This window comes from Lagopus muta, chromosome 13, assembly GCF_023343835.1.
Source record: "Lagopus muta isolate bLagMut1 chromosome 13, bLagMut1 primary, whole genome shotgun sequence".
Lineage (NCBI taxonomy): Eukaryota > Metazoa > Chordata > Aves > Galliformes > Phasianidae > Lagopus > Lagopus muta.
In genome coordinates this window covers 16,941,697-16,965,000 of record NC_064445.1, presented here as the reverse complement: position 1 = coordinate 16,965,000, position 23,304 = coordinate 16,941,697, and the positions used below count along the sequence as shown (strand labels likewise).

The 23,304-nt window shown below is 48.5% G+C and overlaps 1 protein-coding gene across 1 annotated transcript in view; it reads right to left on the bottom strand.

Moving 5' to 3' along the window:
* Positions 1-21,023, bottom strand: part of NRK (Nik related kinase) — a 96,249-nt gene extending 75,226 nt beyond the window's left edge. Inside the window, exons 1-2 of the mRNA XM_048959985.1 lie at positions 20,747-21,023; positions 17,336-17,401 (exon numbers count right to left, since the gene is read on the bottom strand). Of these exons, the coding sequence (XP_048815942.1) occupies positions 17,336-17,401; positions 20,747-20,803 (123 nt within the window). The 5' untranslated portion in view covers positions 20,804-21,023. The remainder of the gene's footprint in view (positions 1-17,335; positions 17,402-20,746) is intronic.
* Positions 21,024-23,304: the final 2,281 nt, after the last annotated feature.

Here is a 23,304-nt window from a genome sequence, read left to right as displayed (position 1 = left end):
GTTTCCCTTTCCACCTACACAGGGCTTCTCCACTCAGACTCAGCGATTCAGATGAGTCGAGCAATGCCTGCTGTTGCCAGCCTGCTGACAACATGAGAGCAGCCTCCTGTGCAGCTCAGCCAGGAGGGTGCCCAGGGCATAAGACCTGCTCTCAGACTGCTCGACAGAAGGCACTGCTTGGAGCCAATGCTGCCTTCAGATCTTCCTAGAGAAGTATTTTGCACTCACCCAAACTGAAAAATAATATTGTGTAGCTTTTTTAAAAAAAATATAGTTAAAAAAAAATCACTCATTTCACTGTAGAAGGCAACTAAGCTGGCATTTGTGTAAGACTGCCCTTAAACAGCAACTCATTAGCCAGAGAAGAAATCAGAACACACATCATTCACTTAAATTTCTACTCAAGTCCACACTGGCTAGAGGGGAGGAACGGACACAGGTCATTTCTATGGCACCAGATACTGCAACCTTCATCCCTGGAGGACAAGGACATTCCTTCACCCCTGCAGCAAATGTCTGTGCCACAGTTCTCATGAACAACAAAAACCCAAAAACCACCAGATGCAGTTTTTCTGTCCAGTTCCTTTTTTTTTTTTTTTTTAAACTCCTGCTGTTCCTATTTCCTCCCATTGTACAAGTGGAAATGCAGATTGTTTGCTTTGCTTAATGTTTGTCTGTGTTTGACTGCAGACCAGTGGGAAAACAAAACGAAACAAAGAATTGAATTCAAGCCCTTGTGCAAACACGTATTTGAGTATCTACACTTCTGCAGTATCTATGTTACTCACTTGATCAGATTACTGTCCTGAAGCAAAACATGAACCACTGAAGGCTACTCCATTCTTGCCTAAGATTGGACTAGAGATTTATCTCTAGGGATTTTGAAATCTGCCTCCAAAGAGGTCATTTGTGTTGCAATTAGCAAGATCAAGGCATGCACTAAGAAACAGCAACCTGAGAAAATACCTTGCTAGACATAACATGGCAACAGAAGCCTTATCTGGGACTTACTTGAAACCAAGGGGCAGAGGAACATCTATTGTCACCCTCAGCACCTTCACCTCATTTAGAGGAGTCTGGGAGGGCAGGCATGAAGAGCTGCCTGTCCACTTCTCCTCTCTTCCTCACACCTCACTTACTAGGACAAAAATCCTGAATTCCCTGCGTCTAAACACCAATATTTACACAAATAGTGGTTCCAGCAGCCTTGCCATTCACTCTGGGCTGAACCAATTGTCACATCTCCTGACACCTACGGAAGCCCACCACCATTCCAGCCCTGTGATGGGAGACAGGGATGTCATCCTGCTGAGGATGCAGCCTTGTGCCCATGAAGCTCTGGCCAGAAGCCAGTCCCTCTCAACACCTGCAGCACCCAGCAGGTCCACCATGCCAAAAATCTGTACATTCAGAAAAATAAACAAACTGAGAAAGAAAAAAAAAAAGGATCTCACTTTGCTGACAGGCCTGTTGAGAAGTTGGCTGCAGGGAGAGGTACAAATGCCTCCACCTCAGTGACTCACATCCATCCGCTACAGAACTGCGGGACACTAGAGAAAACCTCCATGCTACACATCCCTGCTACATGACGTCATGGGCAGCTGGAGGCGTCCCATGGCCCCATCCTGCAGAAAGGAGGTCGTGGCAGGGCTGCAGGTTGGCTGATAGGTGGCCAGGTTTTGGAGCAGGCAGCCAAAGGCGGGACTTTTGGCTCACCACCACTGCGAAGCTCTGAAGGTCAAGCTGTGCAAAGCAATTACAGACCTTGTGCACAAGATTCATGTTTTAAGCCTGTAACACAGACTTCCCAAACACACGCTAGTAAGCAAGGCTTTAACTCTGCATGTACATAAGATCTGTTACTACGTGACTGAACTCTTAATAATTATGATTAAAAAGTCCTTCAGCACTCTCGTGAACAATAAGAGTAACTTAGTTGAATTTTATGTTCTGTACAGTGTACAGCATGGACAAGGTTATGTGTGGGTTTAAAATGCATTGCAGGTTTCTGTTTCTCTGTGGAAAGGACAGTAAGGAGGGGAGCACAGAGGGCTCCAGCCTACAGGATGAGAGCTGTAACAAATTTAAAGGTGATTTACTTTCGCACTCCAGTTCTGCTGGTGCTTTTCTTACATGGGTTGCAGTATGTGTGTCTTCACTGATTTTTGCATGAGCCTGCATTCTGCAAAAGACAGTCAGCCCAATGCTAAAACCTGTTACATGGGGGTTTTTGTAGTCTGAGCCTTTCCTCCAGTAGGACAAATCATGACCTACAGTTCCCTTTACCTAAAGCGAATCCTGAAAGCCAAATACTGCATGGAGAACCACTGCTGAGCTCAGGTCTAAGATCTGCCTAAGGAAAGGGTGCTATTTCAAACAAGTGAAAATTAAAAAGCAAGGTCTACTCCTGGGGTCTTCTCATTAGCTTCTATTTCATGCACCATCTTCACTATAAAGGTACTTAATGGGCACGATTAGTCTGTGAGAAAACACACCAGCCATTAGATTTCTCAATGAGCGTTTCAAGAGATAACTAAAGCACTGATCTTTCAGGCAGCTGGTTCCATTCCCTCCAAAATCCTATTGGCCAGATGGTCCACAATTCTCAATGGAGAATGAGTTACAAATTTGAAAAGATTTTCAGCATCAAATTGTCTCCAGAATGAAACTTGACTATCTTTCTAATTATTCTTAAAAGCAAAGTACACTTGGCTTTTCTAATTAACTAAGAAAGAACAGCGCTTCCAAGTTCACTTTCCTAAAGAAAAATTTGGATTTGAGAAGAGTCCTGATGTTATTTTTCCTAAACTGACCTAATTAGCTACATAAAGCAGAAGCCTGTGCCTGGTTAAGGCTCCCTCTCAGGCAAGCTGTAGGTCAGATGTGCAGCAGTAGTTCCTCCACAGCTACGAGCTGCTGCTTTCCAACGCTGTGTCTTCCAATCTTCTGTAGAGAAGCATAATTTCACAAAAATAGCTGAACGCATTATAGCTGAAGAACCACAGAACATTAAGCAACGCAGATGGTAATTACTGGTACGTACAAAAAAATAAAGCAGAAGCTAACTGTAGGAAGAGCTGTTTGCAAAAGGGACCGAGAGTTTCCTGTACCAACCACAGGAGAGCTTTACCAGCGCTCTGAGCTGTGACCTGAGCTTTGCCCCGTGTGAAGGATCTGCCAGCAGTGCTCAGGGCACAGGAAGCCCTGGATGCACAGCTGCGGTCCCAGCAGGCAGGGCTGGCCCCACGCTGCACAGCCCGGCCCAAGGCCTGCACTCCTGTGCGTGCTGCTGCCTCCGCTGAAGCCAACAGAATATTCACTGCTGGATTCACTGCATCTGGATTTACTCTATAACAGCCAAATTTCTTTAAGCGAATCCCACTTTGTGCCAAGTTTTACTACCCAAAGCTACTGCCCATTGGAAATTAGTCTCCTTGTATGGCTGTGGATGTAGGGCAGATGGAAACAGAAAGCACTTGCTATCCTGACTGACTGTAGACAGGCATTTGCTCACTGTCGTATGCATAAGGGCATGTAGTGACAGGACGAGTGGAAATGGCTTTAAACTGGCAGAGGGCAGATTTAGACTAGATATTAGGAAGAAATTCTTTGCTGTGAGGGTGGTGAGACACTGGAACAGGTTGCACAGAGGCTGTGGATGCCCCATGCCTGGAAGCATTCAAGGCCAGGCTGGATGGGGCTGTGAGCAGCCTGCTGTCGTGGGAGGTGTCCCTGCCTATAGCAGGGGGTTGGAACGAGATGATCTTAAAGGTCTCTTCCAACTCAAACCACTCCATGATTCTATGATTCCTTTCCCCTCACTCAGGATGTCATATCAAACTTTCCCAGTCAGGAAACATTGCTAACTTGTATGACAGCAAACACTACAAAGTCCAAGGTGCTGTAGATAAATGTACACACAGACCCACATTTTCCAAACTGAAATGCATGGGCTTAGTCCCTGAAGCTACAAGCGTCAGTGAAGCTGCACCACAACCTTTCTTGTGACTCAGTTCCAAACCCAGTCTCATTTTCTCAGCTCTGAACACTATCTACTCATTCGGAGATTCTAATGGCAATAGGCTGTCCAGACAGCTGCAGCCCATCACAAAGCAGCTGTCATGAAAGAAAAAAACCCCAACAAAACAGAACAGCAAAACAACCTAAACATTCCACAAAGCATCCAGTGAATGCAGGCAGCTGAGGGGAGAAATGCCTCTATCAGTAGCAGCGTGTGTCTGTAACCTGGCTTATGTGTGTAAGATAAACTTCCCAAAGTGGCACTCCTGCCTAAACGCCTTCCTCTAATTGTATTCACATTAGACTTCACTCTAAAAGTTTAACCTTCCACCAGTTTAAAAATAATTTCCCTTTGCAGCTTCCTTGCACGTGCTGTCATCCACACCCAGATGCAAAAATGCACCACCAACAACTCGCTGCTCCTTAGGATAAATTTGGTACTAAGTACAGAAGAAAAACTGCGCAGGGCCAGCAGGAACTCTCCAGCACTGCCAGTGCACGTATTTAGATATCACAAATACCAGGTTTCCACGAACAACAAAAATGTCTTTCAAAAAAATAAATCAAAGAGCATACAAAAACAACACACGAGCAAATCTATTTCCTGAGTGCTTTCTACTGCCTTCTAGTTGCTGAACCTTTGGGGGCAGAGAGGGATATGGAATTACAAAGATCTGCAAGCTTTCCTCCTGTATCAAAGCCAGACGCTTAGCCAAGTTTCTTGCTCTCCCGAGAGAACTAGGTTTAGAGGACTGCGCTGCCCTTGCGTCCACCCATGCTTTAACCCGTCAACACATTTCAACCCCAACTGACAGACAGAAGCCACAAAGACAAGCGAAATCCACTGTACTCTGTGAGAAGTGCAGATGAGCCTCTCACCCTCCGAAGAGGAGGGCTGCAGCACGGCTCCCTGCCCCACGCTGCCTGCTGGCTGCCTGCAGCCAGTCCAGCCCACCCTGCCCACAGCGCAGAGGCACACACGCAGCCCAAGCTGCAGCAGCGCCAGGCCGTGCCCATGGGCTAGCACAGACCACAAAGGACTCGGCAAAGGAACTGTTGAGGTTAGGAGTGAACAGGGTAAGGAAGGACAAACTTCCAAGCAACTGCATTTCCCCACCTCCCCCTCCCCACAAAAGGTATAAACTTTAGGACTTCCTTCAATGTAAAAACTGATATTTCATCAGCACTTGCAGCTTCTCACCCTTAGTCTTAGCAGTAACACTATGAAAGTGCTATCATGTTTGCACCACTGTAGGTTATAGAACATATGTATTTTTGACATCTGCTTGCCCAAGAAAACAACTATATACCATAACAGAAGCATTAAAGAAACCCAAATACCAGCAGGGAAGGGGTTCCGAAATCAGGCAGGAAATGGCTCATCAGCACCGATTTTTATTTGCCACTTATCTGCCCGATGAGTGCAAGGTGAGCAACCTCCCGTCACTGCTAGCATTTTACATCCACTTGGAAGAAATAAAACAAATGACATCACCGGAAAAGGACTGGAAAAAAACAAAGTTCCAAATAATTATTTTTAAAGACTTGGCTCGCAGACGTGGTTGACCCAGTTAAATCAGAAATGTATTTCCAGCTCAGTTTTGTTAAGTGTGGACATGCTCACTGGCTTGCATCGCTTTTGTTTGCCACTTCCTTTTTGCTGATCCATCCAGACATCATTTTCCAAAGTGCTCTGCATAACTGACCCTGCAGTTTCACAGTGGCTTTAACAAATGAAGAAATGGAGAGAGAGATTAACGCTGAGTTCTTTTACCTGTGCGACCTATGGTATGGAATCTGCCTTAGCAAGCAGGTTGGACTCAATGATCTCTTGGTGTCCCTTCCAGCCTCTGTAATTCTGTGATTCTGAATTTTTCCTTTACCAGGTTTGAAGATTTTTGTTGTTATTGTTGTTTTTAAATAAAGAATTTGGTTTAAGAAAGTCGGCAGTTAACAGTGGTGAAAAGCCTGCCTGGTGCTAGGCTATCCACACTAACCGGGACAGCAACCCCAGGCCAGAGCTGGGGGTGGATGCAGTTGGTGGCTTTGCCCTTGCAGCAGCCATACACAAGGGCATGTTTCTGTGGCAAGGCAACAACATTCTACCTGCTAATGCTTCCTATTGTTTTTGCCAAGGAAGTCAAGAATAATAACGTATGAAGCTATTTTCTGCCAAACCACAGGAGCGCTGCTGTTCTGCTTCATCACCAGCTCCATGCACACACCCAGTTATGTAAAAGCAGCAGCAGAGATTGTACAAATCAGCCCAGAGCAAGTGGGTTAGAAATGCCAGGCCTTAGAAGCACGTCTGCAGAAGTGAATGGCTACACCGATGGTAAGCACAGATACGGTAATAACGGGGAAAAAATAAAAAATGCAGGGGCAAAATGCTCCACGTCATCTCTTATACTTCGTACCCTGCTCACCAATGAAGCTTCCTTCAGTGGGTGATGAACCACAAACGTAGGCATCTGCAGCCAGGCCTCGAGCCAGACTTAGCTTATGAGATCCCAGCCAACCCTAGGAACACCTAGAGAACAGCACAGTCAGCAGCCTGCCAGGGGGTGAAAAGTGCAGAAGCAGCCAGCTTCCCCGTTTCTCTTTCTGACCATGCTCCCTGCTCTATAAAGAGGTCTCTGGAAATGGAAATGCTTCAAGCAGTCTCTGGGGACTTTTTACAAAGCACAATGACTACAGAAAGCAGACAGTTTAGATAAGAGGGCACTGTATAATGCCATTACTTGCTTGGCAGGAAAGGAAGCCAGAGAGGAAGGAAAACCCACTGCTGGCATAACATACAGCAGTAATCAGAGAGAACAACCCCTCTGGAAGTTCCAGGAGTTTATACACAGTGAGATTCTACCAGCCAGGCTTAATAATCAATCAATAATCACAGCTTATTTTGCACAGTGACATATCCATCCCCACCTCCTCCAGGCCAACAATCCCAGCCCTGCCCCAGCCCAGAGGGGGGGACAGCCCAGCGCCACTGCAGTGTCTGTCAAGAGTTGCCAGGAGCCCGTCTCAACAATATAAAGCATTCTATACTGATAACATCAAAAAGGTGAGGCCTGCCAGAATTCTGTGCTAAATAATACAGCAACCCCAAAAGCTCAGAGAGCCAAGCTGCCTTTAATCTGCTCGCAGTGACACCCAAAGCCCATCTGTGCGGCAGGCAGGATCAGCGCCGTGCGCGCTCCAGGCATCACCCTGGGCTGACAGGGTAACAGACACTTTCTTTCCTGGTCAGAGATCTGTGAATTTGAAAGTAGTCAAATGACATCAGAGGAGTTAAACAGGAATTTGTTGCACCTCTGAGCAGCGTAATGAATGCATCAGGTGTTTTGCAAGCACATCTAAATGCCCGCTCCCCAGCTGACATCACATGCACAGCTGTGTGTGCAGATTCCTGTGCAACAGGAAAACACTAATTTCAACATGCAAGCCATGGCCACATATCATGCAGAGTCTTTCACCAGGTGGGCAGCTAAAAACCGATGTGAAGCAAAGAAAGGAAATCAGGAAGAGAAGGAAGGGTGAATCCTGAATCCTCTCTCTCCAACCCTTATTCTCCAGCATGCAGGATGAGAGACCTGAGTTTCCAGCTTTTGTTTTGCAACTTCCTTTATTCCAAACATTCCTGACTGAAGTCTTCCAAGTGTCCAAGAGAGAGGAAAGCTGGTGCTTCTCTTCAGTCCTTCATCCTTTCTCCATGTTCAGTTGGCTACAAGACATTTCGTTTCTCCAGACCCTGTCTATTTTGGCCAAGGAAACTTGGGCAGCCAGAAATCCACTGCATCCTGTGCACATGCACACCTCCTCACCACCATGTGAGCTGGGAGCTCAACGCATCTGGGGAATGTCAGGTGTACTTAGGCTGACGTGCACGTGTACAGCAAGCCCAGCGCTGCCCACATGTACTCCACTACAGCACGTTCTGCCATGCCCAAGCTGCCCAGGACTCAAAGCTTCTGGGAGCACCCCACACACCCAGTGTCTGTGCTGTCATCCCAGAGCAGCCTGGCAGCCTTCCACCAGAAGAGCTGGCAAAACAAATTCCATGGCTGAGGGAAAAAATCACCCCTCACTGTGTGGAGCAAACGGTCTGGTGCACCCACCTCACGTTTTGGTGTTGCTCGTCCCCTCCTCTGGGCCAAAAAGCACAAGCAGCAGGGCACGCAGGATGGAAACCCTTCACCTCAGCAGTGGGACACCTCAGTCCCCAATACACACCCCTGCCCCCTAATACTGATATAAGGGAACCAGGCATCTGCTGATGTTATTTGGCTTCTGAGTGCAGAGCATTTGCAAAGAAGCCTCTCACGATAAATATTTCATGTTAGATGGGAAAACGCAAATATTAAAGCACAGAATTTTTCTCTTGGTTCTTCTCTTTTTCCATGCTACAAGACAACATCACGGACAATCTGTGTTAATAATACATTACAGAGTCCATTACCTAAACCATAGGCATATTTATTTTATATTGTTTTGTTGCATATTTTAGTATAATTGTTCACATGTTTTAAGCAAAGAAAAAAGGAAGAGTAGAAATAATACTCTAGCAGAAATAATCAGTAAATTGATTACTTTTTTGCCTTTATTTTTAAATATGGAAAAAAAATCATGCCAAAATGTAGTATAAACAAGAAAGCTAGAAAGTTCCTCAAGTTCAGTAACATACATTTCCTGAAGACAATATTGTGTTTCTCTTATGTTCTTTTCCTCCAAAATTTCCCATTTGTAACAAAAGAAATAAATAGAAGAAAACCCACCCAGCATCGAAACTGCTGATGACAAATGTAGCAAGTGAGTAACTGTAGTCAGATAATGGGATTTCATCAGCCCCAGTATTCAGCAAACTCAACAAAACGTCCATGTGCTGCCAATGTTCTCACATTCGGCTGTAAACAATCCGCACAAAACGGAAATTCAGCAATGTACGAGCTCATTAATATTTACATACATCTTACGGCGATGCCAAATTACTCCAGTGCGACAGCGCCTCCTTTTAGAGCACGCGGCACTAAAGGCAACCTATGAAATATTAAACATCCCGCTAAATTAAAATGTACGTTCAGACAAAGGAAACAAACAAAATGCAATATTTGGATGTTTCTGAAGCAAAGTTTCCAAATGAAAGCCAACACGTCTCATAAAACGATGCCACCAACGCTCCTGCTGAACGCAGTGTGTTCCGACTCAGACACGGCTGTTTCTGAGCAGCGTGCTGCTCACCACTCCACAGCCAGCTCCCACGTATCCCAATTCCTTTCAAACAGAATCACGAGATGCTTCACAAAACAAGGACTGCTCCATCAGAACAGCTGCAGTCACGTGGACAGCCCAGGTCCTCAGGACTTTTTGAGCACCCAGAGTTCCAAGGAAGCTCAGAGCCTTGGCTGATCCTTTGGAAGCCTAGACAAGTACCAGCACAGGAGGAGTTGCTCTGTGCTCATCCTCACCTCCAAAGCCTGGCCTTCCATCAGGGCAGCAGTGCCTTTGCAGAAACACTGCCGAGACAGAGCAGGAGACAGGCAGAGGGAGGAAGGAAAGCTCCATCGCCTGATCTGCAACTGCCCACGTCAAACCTCTCTCTGACCTCCAAGAAGTACTTCTCTCACACAGCGGGAGTGCCTAACAGGACGGGCTCAGACCACAGGCTGGCTGCACATCAGCTAACACAGTCACGTGTGCAGGGGACTGGGAAGGTCACTAAGTTTGCTACGAAGAACGTCTGCTGGATCATCCATTCCCTGAGATCTCAGAAGTTTGTAAGGCTTTGTGCTTTGCTGAGGGAAAAGGAGATGAGGCGGGAATGGCCTTTGAAAATGTGCTTCTAAAACAAATCTCAAAACCTTTCAGGGATTTCACGACGCCAGTAGGGTTACAAGGGCAGGATCAGAACACAGCAGGCTTTAAAAAATAAAATTTAAAAAAAAAAGCCTACTACAAACAGCTGAAAAATAGTTTCTTTTTCAGTTTTATTCCTAAGACCTGTATTTGCAGCTCTGCACAGGCCGGAAAAATTAGCACTGGCCAGCAGACTGAGGGCAGCTGAACACCAGATAAGGGTTTTATCACATTTATGTATGTTATAATTTAAGATCACTTACTGAAAATTGCATTACAATAGAACAAGGGCCAGCCTACACCTGTGCCCACTGCCTCAGCAAGCTGTCCAACCCAGCTGGCAATGAAAGCCAGCTTTCTGCCCCACTTCCTCACCCCCCCTCAGAAGGGCAGGATTACTGTCTGTCCCGCCAGGTTCCACTGCTGTCCACCCAGGCAGCTGCAGCCTGAATAGCTGTGCTGGGGCCAGACACTGCCCCACCTGGCTCAGAACCCAGCAGGAAGACAAATGCTGCTTTCTGCTGGGTGCTGGAACTGCAGCACCCCAGGGAACCCCCCAGAAAAGCCACACAACAAAGGGGTTGCTGCTGCTGCAAATCAGCTGCGGCCCCATCCCGAGTGCAAGGATTGACCACAAAGCTCCCTGACACAAGTGCTTCTATCTGCTGCTGGATGGCCATCAGAGGGCAAAATTACATCGCTACAGTTACAAGGAGGCAGCTGGTAACACAAGTGCTCGTGGAGCATGTCCAGGGACGTGGAGCTGTGAGGGCTCTGGAGCACAAGTGTGACAGGGAGCGGCTGAGGGAGCTGGGATGGGTCAGTCTGGAGCAGAGGAGGCTCAGGGGAGATCTTAAAGCACAGCTCCCCGAATGGAGGCTGTGGTGAGGTGGGGGTCGGCCTCTGCTCCCAGGTAACAGTGATAGGATGAGAGGTGACAGCCTTAAGTTGCTCCAGGGGAGGTTCAGGCTGGATATTAGGAAACATTTCTTCTCAGAAGAAGTGATAATGTAGTGGCACAGGCTGCCCTGGGGGCGGTGCAGGCACCATCCCTGGAGGTGTTCCAGAGCCGTGAGATGTGGCACTGAGGGATGTGGTCAGTGGGCAGGCTGGGATGGGTTGGACGAGATGATCTTAGCGGTCTTTTCCAGCCTTAGTGATTCTAGGTTTCCATGATTCTGTGGCATGCCTGCTCCACTCGAGGACAAGCTGGGTGTGAATGTGCCTCACCTCTGCAGAGCAGGCAGAACAAACCACAAGGTGTGTTCCGCAGCTCGAGCAACCCAACGTCCATCCTAAAGGCGTGTGACATTCAAAAAGGTACAGTTACTAAAGCTAGCCTGAACCAGGACTAAAAACCTGAAACAACACATTGACTTTCTGCTGTTTAAAATCAAGAGACATTGTCTCCCTTATTCAGCCACTAGCTCATGACATGCCCAGAGGTTTTTTGGGCTGCGTGTGGTCTGTTTGTCATAAATCTTCCCTTAACCCCGCCAATTCTCTTTAAGGAAGTGATAACAATAAAACATTTCACAGTAGCTAAGACACAGTAAAACCTCCATGCAAACTGCTGGCCACTGACCCATACCTTCGCATGGGCACAAAGCTGCTGAGCACTCATCTAATCATTGGGGTTCAAAGGGTCCTTAAGGCCCGCCCGGTTCCAACCCCAGCTTCAGGATGGGATACGTCCACCAGCTCGGGCTGCCCAGGGCCCCATCCAACCCAACCTCTAACGCCTCCAGTCACAAGTACTGAGACCACTGCGCCAGTAGGGACCAACGGCGCAGCTGTGTGCAGGACTGGGGAAATTAAGAGGCTGAACTCATTTTCTACCACGCTTAAATTATCACCAGTGCTTTTTCATTTCTTCTTCTTCTTTTTTTTTTTCCTCTTAGCTTCCCAGCAGCATGTCCCAGCGCCGACATCCGAGCTCAAAACGCCTCCAGTCTGTGACAGAATGCACTGTGCTCTCCCATGTGGACATTCAAGTTGAAAACATGGAGGAGCTGGAAGTGGCAGGCCTGACAACAAATTATTTGCAAGGATTTTACTATCCTCTAATGGCTGATATGGCACATCTAATTATTGTACACTGCTCTGCTCAGTCAAAGAGCATTTACTGTATTAGAAGCACACCACAGCTGAGAGGCCTTTTTTTCACATTCTTACTCTTCTATTTTTGATAAACTAGCCCTATACTTAAGAATCTTAATTGAATTCCTCTAAAATATTCACTAACTAGAACCAGGACTTCATGACTTGCTAATTAATTCCACATGTATGAGCCATTATTTTAAATTCCCATGCTGAATATTGTTTAGCATTACCATGCAATTAAGCAGAGATAGCAGAGAAGCCAAGATTTTAAAAAAAAACAACACAAACCTTTAAAAAAAACTGGACTCAGGTTCTGACAACTGAATACACAAGCTATGTTACTTCTTTAAAAATATATGTTCATAAATAAAAGATATTTTCACTACTGCTTTGCTTATTCTTCAAGTCACTTACACACTACCTGGTGACACTGATGTTGGGCATGATGTATCCATTAAGATTAACAAGTCCTGCACACAGCACCCAGGTGTAAAAAGCCATCAGGAATATAAGATATAGAGTACTTCAAGTCTAGAGAAAACTCCCTTCCAGAAACACAAGGGTGATCTAAAGAAATTAATTTTAGGTAAGCTCCAGCTGCTCTTCAACTCCAGCACATCTCCCCTCAAGGTCTGGAAGCATAAGCAAACCTTACTGACCTGTTACACAAGTATGGGCTTTGACAAAGCTGAGGATGAGGAAATAAGATCCCAAATTGCTCACGATGCACACTGATGCCTTAAGAACTGGCCACACTGGAGTCACTCATGAGAAACAGTTTGAGTTGACGCCCTTAAGTAGCTTCTCAGATGGTTTAATGGGAAGTCCAAGACAGAAAATTCCAGCACTGGCACGTACCAAGCGATACCAAGTGGGATGGCAACCCCTCTAGGCACACTCAGCCTCTGAGATGCGCTCACAAGCCCCACAGCACGTCAGATCTCATCACAATGACACTAGCACATATCAAGGTCAGACTTTTTCCTGAACGAAGCCCCTGCTGCCAGGATGAGCAGCTCAAATCCACCGGCTGCTCACACTGCTGAGCCCAGGACACGCACACCTACCTGCTGACTTCCGCCGGTACGCTGCTACAGCACATTCTTATTCGCTGCTCTCTGCCATTAACTCATTGTGCACGATCATAGAATCACAGAATCATAGAATGGCCTGGGTTGATAATCAACAACGCCACTAAAAACCCAAGGATAGAAATGAATAGACAAACACTGCTACCAACTGTTTGTGAAGCAGAAGCAGTGTTCTGTCATCTCTATAAAGAACAACCACTTGTCTGACCAAAATCTCAGTGCCTTGAAGGCTGAGATTGGCTTTAAAAGCATAACTGACCACAAATGCTAACAAGATGCCCTGAGATGATATGACATCTGTAATCTCTCTTGGCAGCAGTCTGGAGACTGTTTCATTTCAGCTGCGAGAGGCATCCATCATGTGGCTGCTCCTGACTGCCCCAAAGAGAGCTCTTGGGAGTTTTCAGCCTATTCACGTTCACCCTCTGGACTGCAATGGGCATAACAGTAACATTCCTTAACTTGAGCTTTCCCTTAACTGCCTGAGGCACTGCCATCACACTTTGCAATTTAGCATGGTCTTGCAGGGTAGTTCTGTTGCTTCTCCTGTCTTTGCTAATCCCCAGCAAGAACACTGCTTTGTGTCCATCAGTTGCATTACGGGGAATCCACATCTTCCTTTTTCAATTTCACAGCCCCAAAACAGCACTCCTCTCAAGTTCTCTGTGCCTTCAGACTCTGTGACAAACACAACCATTCTGCATGCCAAACAGCTGCAGATCTGTCACGGTTTTCCAGCAGTCTTCAAGACCATATTCCAAAAAGTCAGCCCCTGGATCATGGCAAAGCCACCGGCCTCTCATTCCCCATTCTGCCCAAAGATGCTGGCCCCAGAAGAGGGATAATCCACCTCGTTATGATGAAGGGAAGTCAGACACCCCAGCCTCTCCACACCAGCAAATGAACAGTGTGCACAGTTGCTGACTTCATTCAACTCATGAAAGCCTTCTCAGAAGGCTGAGGACTGCCACAGTCCAGCTGAACCAGTAGGATTCAGAGATATTCATCTTATTAACTCTACCTTGATGACTGAAAAAAAACAAAACAATATGGAAGCTATAAACAGAATCCTAAACATCTCTTCCAGAGTTGGACCACATGCACAAGAGCAGCGTCTGACTCAAACAACACATCCATGTCAGGTGCCCAGCTCTCCCTTTCCCTACTCACCCACCAGAAAACTGACCCTGCAATTAAAGCAGAGCACTGAAAATTAAAAGACAGAAAAGACATTAACAGGCTTCTGTGGAAGCCACACACAACGAAACTCAGAGCTGAAATCTTTGCAAAAAGTAGAATTTCACACACATGCACAAAATTACAGTTCAGTTACTACTAAACACACAAGAACAGACAGAGCTAGAGCTGAGACTGCTCTGCATCAAGGCTGACACACAATCACCATCCAGTTCTTCACAGTAGTAGAGTACAACTGTGAAAGGAAAACAAGAGCATCCCTATAATTAAAGTCCTGGAGGTAGTGGGAGTGGGCAAAGGGTTATCCAGGAGGGGACACTGCTAGCTCTCCAGTGCAAGACAGAGCCTTGGGCACTGGTGAAGACCAGTCTGCTCCCCCACAGTGCTTACAAAGGCACTCCCTCTAACAGCACACTGCTGTGTCACCATAATGCAGCAACTTCTAGCAAATGAAAAAGATGCTATTGTCTCCTACATTGCTTCCCACAGCTCCACTGCTGCCCCAAAGGACAGCAGCTTCTCTTCTGAGCTGCTCTGGGAAGCAGTTACAGGGCGAGGGGGCTGCAGCTCAGAAGGGAAGCGAAACCCCAGAGTTTGCAGGTGACACAAATCTCACTTCCTTCCAGAGGACAGCGCCAAGCTCACAGCGGAGCATGCAAAGCCCAGGAACTTTGCAATCAATGGAGATGATGCAGGGCCTGGATGCTACCCGACCTGCACTTCAAGCCTCAGGAAGAGGGGTCATGAAAGAGCAAATATGCATACTTCTCCAGCTGCCCCAAATGCCTCCACTGAAACAGCCACCGCCTGCCCTTCCCTGGTCTCACCCAGAACTGCTCCGTGCATGGCTCTGTTCCTCAGACTTTGTCACCTGGAAGCAAGCAATTAGCTGAAAAACTCATCCGTCATGTCAAGAGATAATGAAGCCCAAGTCTCATGACTTCTAAGCACTATCAGCATTTTTAATATCTAATTCATACTTTTCCAGAGGCCGAAGTTGCCAATGCTGGCATGCTTACACCCCACTACTGCGTAAGTTGTCCACAAATCCTCTAGCTTTCAGGCAGTTATTAGACGCAAATCCTGACTTTATGACATTTGTAGACAGCTCAGCGTTATCACCGGTGCATTTATCCCCCTTCCATTTCATTTAGAGGACACTGAACTGGAACTGGTCCGGAACAATTCACTACAAACAACACCCTCCTCCAGCAAATCTGTTAAACATTGTTTTTTAAATCCAACAATAAATCTCCTAAGTTTTATTTTCATTTTTATGCAGCTGCATTTATTAAAGCGCAGAGCCTTCTGAGTCATCTTCAGAGCCAAGCAAACAGTTTAGTAATCTTGAACATACTTTATTTAGCTTGAAATACACTTTACTTTGATACTATGCGTATCTATTTCTGAATGCACGGAAGAATCCAATGCCTCCAAAACATGAAAACATGCACTAGTGACATGACAATATATGGACAACCAGCACTGCTTTATAAATTATGGTCTGAAGCTTACACTCTACCTAGATAAAGTAAAAAATAATTACAATATGCTCCATCAGTCCTAGCAGTGAAAAAGCAAAGGGAACATCAGTGCCCAGCTTCTTATGGTCCTTTCAGAAGCTGCGGTACTGCAGGCCAGGCCCTTGTGGTGCTGCCACGATCCCAGATCCAGATCTCCTCATCCACAGAGAGCAGACCTTGCTCTCACATGTTCAGTGGAGAGCAGCCTTCGGTACAGTTTTTAATCTTTACTGTCAGTATTCCTTACTTGTTTTTCCAGTGGATGTCTAAGAGATCCACGCGGTCACACAGAACATTTTCTTTGGCAGCAGAGGAGTGAGCTGCGCTGCTCCTTCCTGCTCCTGCCATGATTAAGCAGCTGATTCACTCTCGACATCCTTGCAAGATGACCAGATTGAATTTTTTTTCTCCTAGTATAAAATAAATCTAGGCAAAGACATAAATGCTTGGGAGTTTTCAGACCTTCTACAAGAACAGATGTCAATGGTTCCACCAACACAGCACCCCTACATGCCTCCTGGCTTCACACAAACTATACAAAGCCCCTGAGTTTCCATTTTTGATTTCATAATATTCAGTATCTGAATGATAATCTCACAAATGACGCAGACAAACAGTTACACAAGAAAAATTCTGTTTTCTGACAGAAAAATAAAATAAAAACATATATGGGAAGGCAGAATTCCCCAGAAGGTCTTTCAGGTCTTTTTAGAAAGTGTCTATACTTTCACATGGGAACCGAAAGGTGGTCACAGCAGATTGCAGCCAGGAGATGGACTCTGAGATGCAATGTGTGGCCATGTGCTGGGGGCCCGGTGCTGGAGCAGCCTGCCCAATGCTGAGGCTCACAGCACAGCAGTCTGGAGCAGCAGCACTCCAGGGAGAACAGCACCAGACAGCTTCCTCCTGTGCCGCTGCTCTTCCCTCCTGCCGCCACCCCAATCCAGCAGCATGGCCCTTTCCTTCCTTCCTGTCTTATTTCTCCAAATCAGAGCAACACAGACCCAGTGCACTACTTCATCCCTTAGATTGTCTTGCCCACTTCCTTCAGGCAAGTTCTTGCACCTCAAAGCATGCACAGCGCATGTAACATATTATGGCAGACAAGGTTTAATTGCTGCAGTTTCGTGGCCAGTAGGCCTGCTTTGGCACCAACGTGACAAAGGTAACACAAAGCAAACACCTGGCAGCCTGGCTACTTCACACCTCTGTGCTGGAGAGCAGTGCTGCTGCAGCAGCGTGTGCAGGGCTCTCACACACCCCAGGCCAAGTTCAGCCATCGCCAATTTCAGTTGTGCCTGTCAAACAGTTGTGAAGAAGAAAAAAATAACCACAGGACAGAAGAAGGGCGAAGGGAGTAGCAGAGCCAGCAGCCAAATGATCTGCGGCAGGACTGAAGGCAGGCCGGGAGGAAGGGCACAGCTGATGGAGACAGACAGACAAACCAGGCTGCTAATGGGACAACACAGCTCCCAGCAGAGCTCATTTCTGCTTTAGGAAACACGGCTTTATAGAGATCACCATCATAAAATAAAGAGAAGCCCAAACCTTATAGACTTGTCCATACGTCCCATTGCCAACAACCTGCACCAGTTCAAATATTCCCGCAGGGTCCTGCAAAAAGCAGAAAGAAAAGAACATCACTTGCAGCAAAGCAAACACATCGTAATGGAGTGCAACTATTCACAATCAAAATGAAAATGTCTGTGGCATGTCTCTTAATGGTGTGCATTATACACTAAATGGGGAAATAACTGGTAAGTAAGGGTTCAAGAAATATATTTCTATCAAAGTTTCCAGTCAGATTGCTCGAGATAACTTAGAAGATTCAAAGCATGGCAATAGAGCAGATGGAACAAACAAATGGGAATGCAGGAGGAATACGAGCATTCAATTGATTCAGGTTAGCAGTAGAGCAAGCTTCAAAACACAAAGCTAGTCTGGAGGCTGAGCTGCTGTCCTCTGCTATGAAATGCTTGGCATCAGCAAAGCAACAATGGAAAGAACCTCTGCAATGGAATAGAAAGGTACTACACAAAGCTCAGGCCTGACTGCCTTTCAGAAAGGAGATGGAGCATCCCAAGCAACACAGGAACACCACACAGGCTGAAAATGCTCAGCTGGCTGTTCTGCAAACATAACATGGTGAATTTGAGCAATGTACTGAAGTCTTGGTTTTGAACGCGAACCAGATTGCAGTTTGTTTTCATGAAAGATCCACGTGCCAGCAGTCAGTGTGCCACACGAGCCAGTGCACGTCCTGCTGGTCTAGCACCAGTTACCCCAACGCCAGCCGGTTATGAGATCCCACAGCTTTGCAGATGGAGGAGGAACATCCCATTGCAAGGCACGGGCAAGGAATTGTTTGCTCCTGCATGAGTGAGCACATTAATAAATCTGTACCTTCAGCTGAAACTCACTTGAGATCTATATAAAAACATTAAGAAACCAGTCTCCCGGTTTCTGAGCCATTTTATCAGTCCTGCTCATTTCTTGGGACGATTTCATTGCGAGATGTATATAAAGTATTATTAGTTCCATGTGTCAGTTTTACCACATCTGTTTCAGCAATCTGTCATGCCAGTCAACGCATATCAGTACCGCTGAGGGATGTGATACAAAAAAACAACCTTTACTTCAATTTCTGTGACCCTACACGAAAACTTTTTTTTTTTTTTTTAATTGTAGCAAGCTACTTCTCCACTCCACTTACATGTTATTCTTTTAATATAAATATTGCCTTCGTCATATCTCATGTGGAAATTTTTACTTACAGAATATCCCAGAGGAAATACGTGGGCGTTTTTCTGAGCAGAATCTGCCCCCCCCGGCACGACTATCATGATAAATGGCAGCAGCTTCCACTGCCAGGGCAACACAACAGGGACTTCCACAACTTCCACAAGCTGGGGAACCCATGACTGTCAACTTCACAAAACATTTTGTCGTACCAGGGCCTCCTGGTGCATGACATCCCTGTGCACGACATCCCGCTGCTCACACCTCTCCCCTGGGAAGCTGGCTCTCTGCTCCTGTCCCTCTCCTGCAGAAAGCAGTGCTGCTGAATTGCAGTGCATGCATGGGACACAAAGCCTGGAAGGAGCTAAAGTGCATTTTTCAACTCAAAGGAGTTACCACCCCTCTCATTTAACTGACTGCCCTGCCCTGACTCTTCTACTCTGCATTTGTTTATTATGCAAATACAATCATTTCACGTGCCTCAGAATCAGCTTCCCACTCTCCCTCCACTCAATTTCATTCTGATTTAGCAGTGTCAGGAGGCTTCAGACACTCCAGGAAAAGCCCAAACAATTACCTAAAATAAATGACAGCATTAACTCGAATATAGCTGAAATCCTCCCCATCCTCGCAGGCCAATGGAGCACTAACGCTGCTAGCCTCCACAGCTCTGTGCACAGCCAAAATACTTGGCCATTTCCTTTTTAATGAAGATGCAGGAGTGAACTGAGCCTAAGAATCATAAAAGATATTAATTTGGGCTCTCACTTTGGTCCTTGGATTGTCCTTGTTTGCTTGGCCATCAGCATAGCATCCTCTGCTGGCAGAGCCCCCACAACCAGCTAGCTTCCTAATTACCTGGGAGCCAGCACCATCACTGCTGCAGCGCTTCCTCACAGCTAGAATCTGGGACCCTTGATCCACCTAACCTTCCCAGCCAGCCCCTGCACGTCACCAGCTTCACTTTGACAGATGCCAACACCTTGGCCTGGACATCCATCACTCTGAGGTTAATTACTGTAAGGCACAGCACCATATGGTGAGCTTCTTGCCTTCCTGCAAGTTCATGGCAGAGTGCTCCAAAGGCAGCAACACAACTGCTGGCACAGAGGCGACACAGCCATGTCCACTTCCACTGCAAGGTAGAATGAAAGCCCACGTGCACAGCAGGAGCCTGCCCAAATGCACTACCTTGCAGGTAACAACAGACAGGTGCCTGAAGCCCAGGTTTCTGTGTTGGGCACCTCTGCCATCAGCAGTTTTTTAACCACCTGACTGCCCCAGTGAACCCACACTTGGAAAGTTTGCAATTGCTACTGTCACAGCAGGGCAGGGCTGCACCAGGATGCTCCTGCAGCATCTGCAACTGCAACCCAAAGCACCTTGGTCCAGGAACAGGGACAGGACACAGCAAGCAACTCTGGGGCAGGGTTAGCTGGTGCTGGAGAATGGCCTGGCTGCAGCTGGCCAGACTCCGCCGGGAACCAAGGGTGAGGGGAAAGGAAGCGGCCATCCCTGCTTGGTGTGCGTGGGCCTGGCCCCCCTGGGTGCTGAACACAGTCCAGCACAGATCCCCCCCCCAGACCTTTGCCCCTTCTGCTGAGGACCAGGCCCACACTGCACAGCCTCAGTGAGGCTTCTCCTCGTGCAGGGCTTTACACGAAGCCTGCAGGCTACCTACAGGACATTGCGAGCTTGAACTGCTTTCTTATCACTTACTGAAGGAGATCAGATTCAGCTGCTATGCTCAGAGACTCGCGCTGCTCCGAGCACAGCTGGGCTAAAGCCCTCCTCCCAGCCGGCAGATCCGTGCCAACCCCGCGGCCGCTCCCGACCCCGCTGCTGCCTTTCTCCCTCTGCCTCCTCTCTAGAGCACTCTCCCTACCATGTGATTTTGTGCAAAGCCTTTTCCCAACCCTCTTTCTTCGATATTTTTAGCCAGCAGCTCTCTGCGCTCCCTCCGGCCGCATTCCGTCCCAACCCAACGCTTCCCCGCGCGGTGGCCGGAGCAGCGCGGGGCCGTCACACACCGGCGGGGCGGCTGCCAACGCGGCCAGACTTCGGGCGACGTGACAAGGCAACGAGAAGCGCACGATCACAATGAGAAAAACAGAGTAAAGCGGTCGCGGGCTGACTCGTTAGCTCCACGACCTCCCTCCCGGCGCTATTTTCTCCGGCACCCCTCACGTCCCGCTCGCCGCCCCGCCCCGCCGCCCTTACCCGCAGCGCGGCCAGGTCGATGCCGTCCAGGCTGCGGGCGGCGCACTGCCGCTCCATGGCGCCCCGCGGCCGCGGCTAACGGTCCGCTCCGGTCCGCCCGCCTCGCCTCAACCCGCGCCCCGCGGGCGGCCCGCGGCGGCCCGGCCGTGCTCCGGCGAGCGCAGGGAGGCGGGCATGCCCGAGCCGGAACGCCCTCCCCGCTCAGCGGGCCGGGAGGCAGCCCCGGGGCCGGGCGGCCGCGGGCAACTTTCGCAGAGACATTTCCTCGGGCCAACTTTGCGAGGAAGTGACGCGGCTCGGCGTGCCGCGCCGGGGGCCACCTGCACGCCACGAGCGGCCCCCGCCCCGAGGGGGGTGCGCACGCGCCGCCCCACGCCCTGTGCCGGGGCGAGGCGAGGCGAAGCGCGCTCGGGGTCCGGCCGTGCCTCCCTCCCCTCGGAGCGCGGGTGTACGGCTGTACGGCAGCCCAGGCACCGCGCCGCCCGCGGGCCCAGGTGCGCGCTGCGCTTCAGGCAGGGCTTTGCGCCCCGCGTCCCGCTGTTCGCCGTGCGGGAGGCGGCCGTCCCACCGCGCCGCCGGGCCCTGCAGCCACGGCGTGCCGGCAGCGGTTCTGACTTTTCATTAAAATTAGATACATCTCGATAAGGAATAGTCACGCCTGGATCCCATCCCGGGGGCCTGAGAAGCCGCTGGCAATGTCCAAGAGCCCCATGGCTCAGCCCCCCGGGACAGCGAGACAGCGTAAAGAAGGGCAACGAGCAAAACTTAAAAATGCTAAATGAATAATAGAGAAATCGGAGCAATAGCAGGGTAGAAGAGGGAAAAAGCAGCGGTTGCAAAGTAAAACTCAAGCTAAGGGTCACTGCTGTGCAGACACGGCCCTGCATGCAGCGGGTGTGTGGCGTGGAAAGGGAAGTGCAGTACATGGGGACTGTGCTTCCTTTACTTCCCCCAAGGAAACTCTGTGCCCAGGGCTGCAGAGGCTCCCCAGCCCACTGCGGACTGCAGAAGCTCAGCCAGCATGCTGCCTGCTTCCTCTGGTGTTGTTTGTGCCCTCGCTACAGGTGTGAGGTTGGCAGGAAAAGGAAAAAATAGATAACCCCTAACGGAGCAGGATTTCCTGTCTGCAGGAAGTAAACAGCTTCTTGAACGTTAGTATTAGCCTGCATTGGGCAAACTGACTCCTTTCAGCATTTCTCAGTCCTCTGAACTGCTCTGAAAATTCAGAGTAACTGTTATTCAGCAGAGCTGGACACCAGGGCTGCTCTGTGGCTCCAACCCACAGCTCTGCACTGGGAGGCTGGGAATCCCAGCACTCAGCTGGGGACAAACCCTGCTCCAAGCCCCGTGCCTGCACTCCCCAAGCCCAGGCAGAACAGGATCCCTGCAGGTCCCAGCACCAAGCACTTCCTTTCCAGCTTTGCTGGAAGCTCTCTGACTTCCTGGGGAGAAATCACATCCTGCCCGTGCCAGAGGTGCTGCAGGCTCTAGGGGTCAGGGATCAGCACCTTCCTTTCAGAGCACAGATCCTTCACACAATTCCCTGCAACTTCTGTATAACCTGGAGATTTTGGACATATCTTCAGAGCACAGCCCTTAGCTGAGAGGTGCTAAAGTGATTCCAAAGCACACAGAACGTCTGGACTGCACTTCCTTCTTTCCCAGGAGCTCTGTGCATTGCTTAGGAAGGAAGGCCAATGCTTTCCCATCTCACGCTCTCACAGACTGCTCTGCCCTCCCTTGGTAGCCCCCAAGTTGCCCAGTGCTGACCACAGGAGCTCCACATCCCCCCACCTGCAGGGCTCCTGCCTGCCCCCTGCATTCATGGCCATCTACAGCACCATTCTGGAATGGATTTATTGTTACTAACAGCCTCTGTGAACTGGAGTACAACATCTCTGCTGACAGAAATCCTGATTCAGTAGACCAGCCACTAATTTAGAAGCCAATCCCTTCCATTTCATTTGTTGTGTGATTTCTTGCCATGGCTGGCTGTGGAAGGAGGTCAGGAGCAAGACTACACATCAAAACCAGTACAGGGCGGTGCACAGCCTGGGACTGGCTATGTGGTGTCTGAGCGCTGTGTCTGCACTGTGTGTGGAGCCTCACTGCGTCGTGCCTTGGAAAACACCTTCATGGCTCAGCCAAGCTGCACCACATCCCTGAGATGGACGGGGAAGGTCTGAGCTTCATGCTGGGGTCACCCGCTTGCTTACCTCTCTGTTTAAAGGGCATTGAAGTAAATGTTCCTCCTGCCCAGCCCACTTTGTAGCTTTGTGCTTTCCAGGACCCAGCCCTGCTTTGAAACCACAGCAAGATGTCTTTGTTTGCAATGGATTTTTGGATCAGGCTCTGATGGCTCTGATGGCTGATGGACTTTTAGATGAGGCTCATGCTTTCTCCTATTTGAACTAAAGAAAATTCCTCTTCTTTCCAAACGTGGCCAGTGCATGCAAACCTGGCTCTGCCCTCAGCCCTGTGCTTTGCAAGTTGCTGCACTAGGACTGAGGGACAGGGCCACTGCTGCTGGGGAGCCAGCAATGCAGAAACCCAGACAA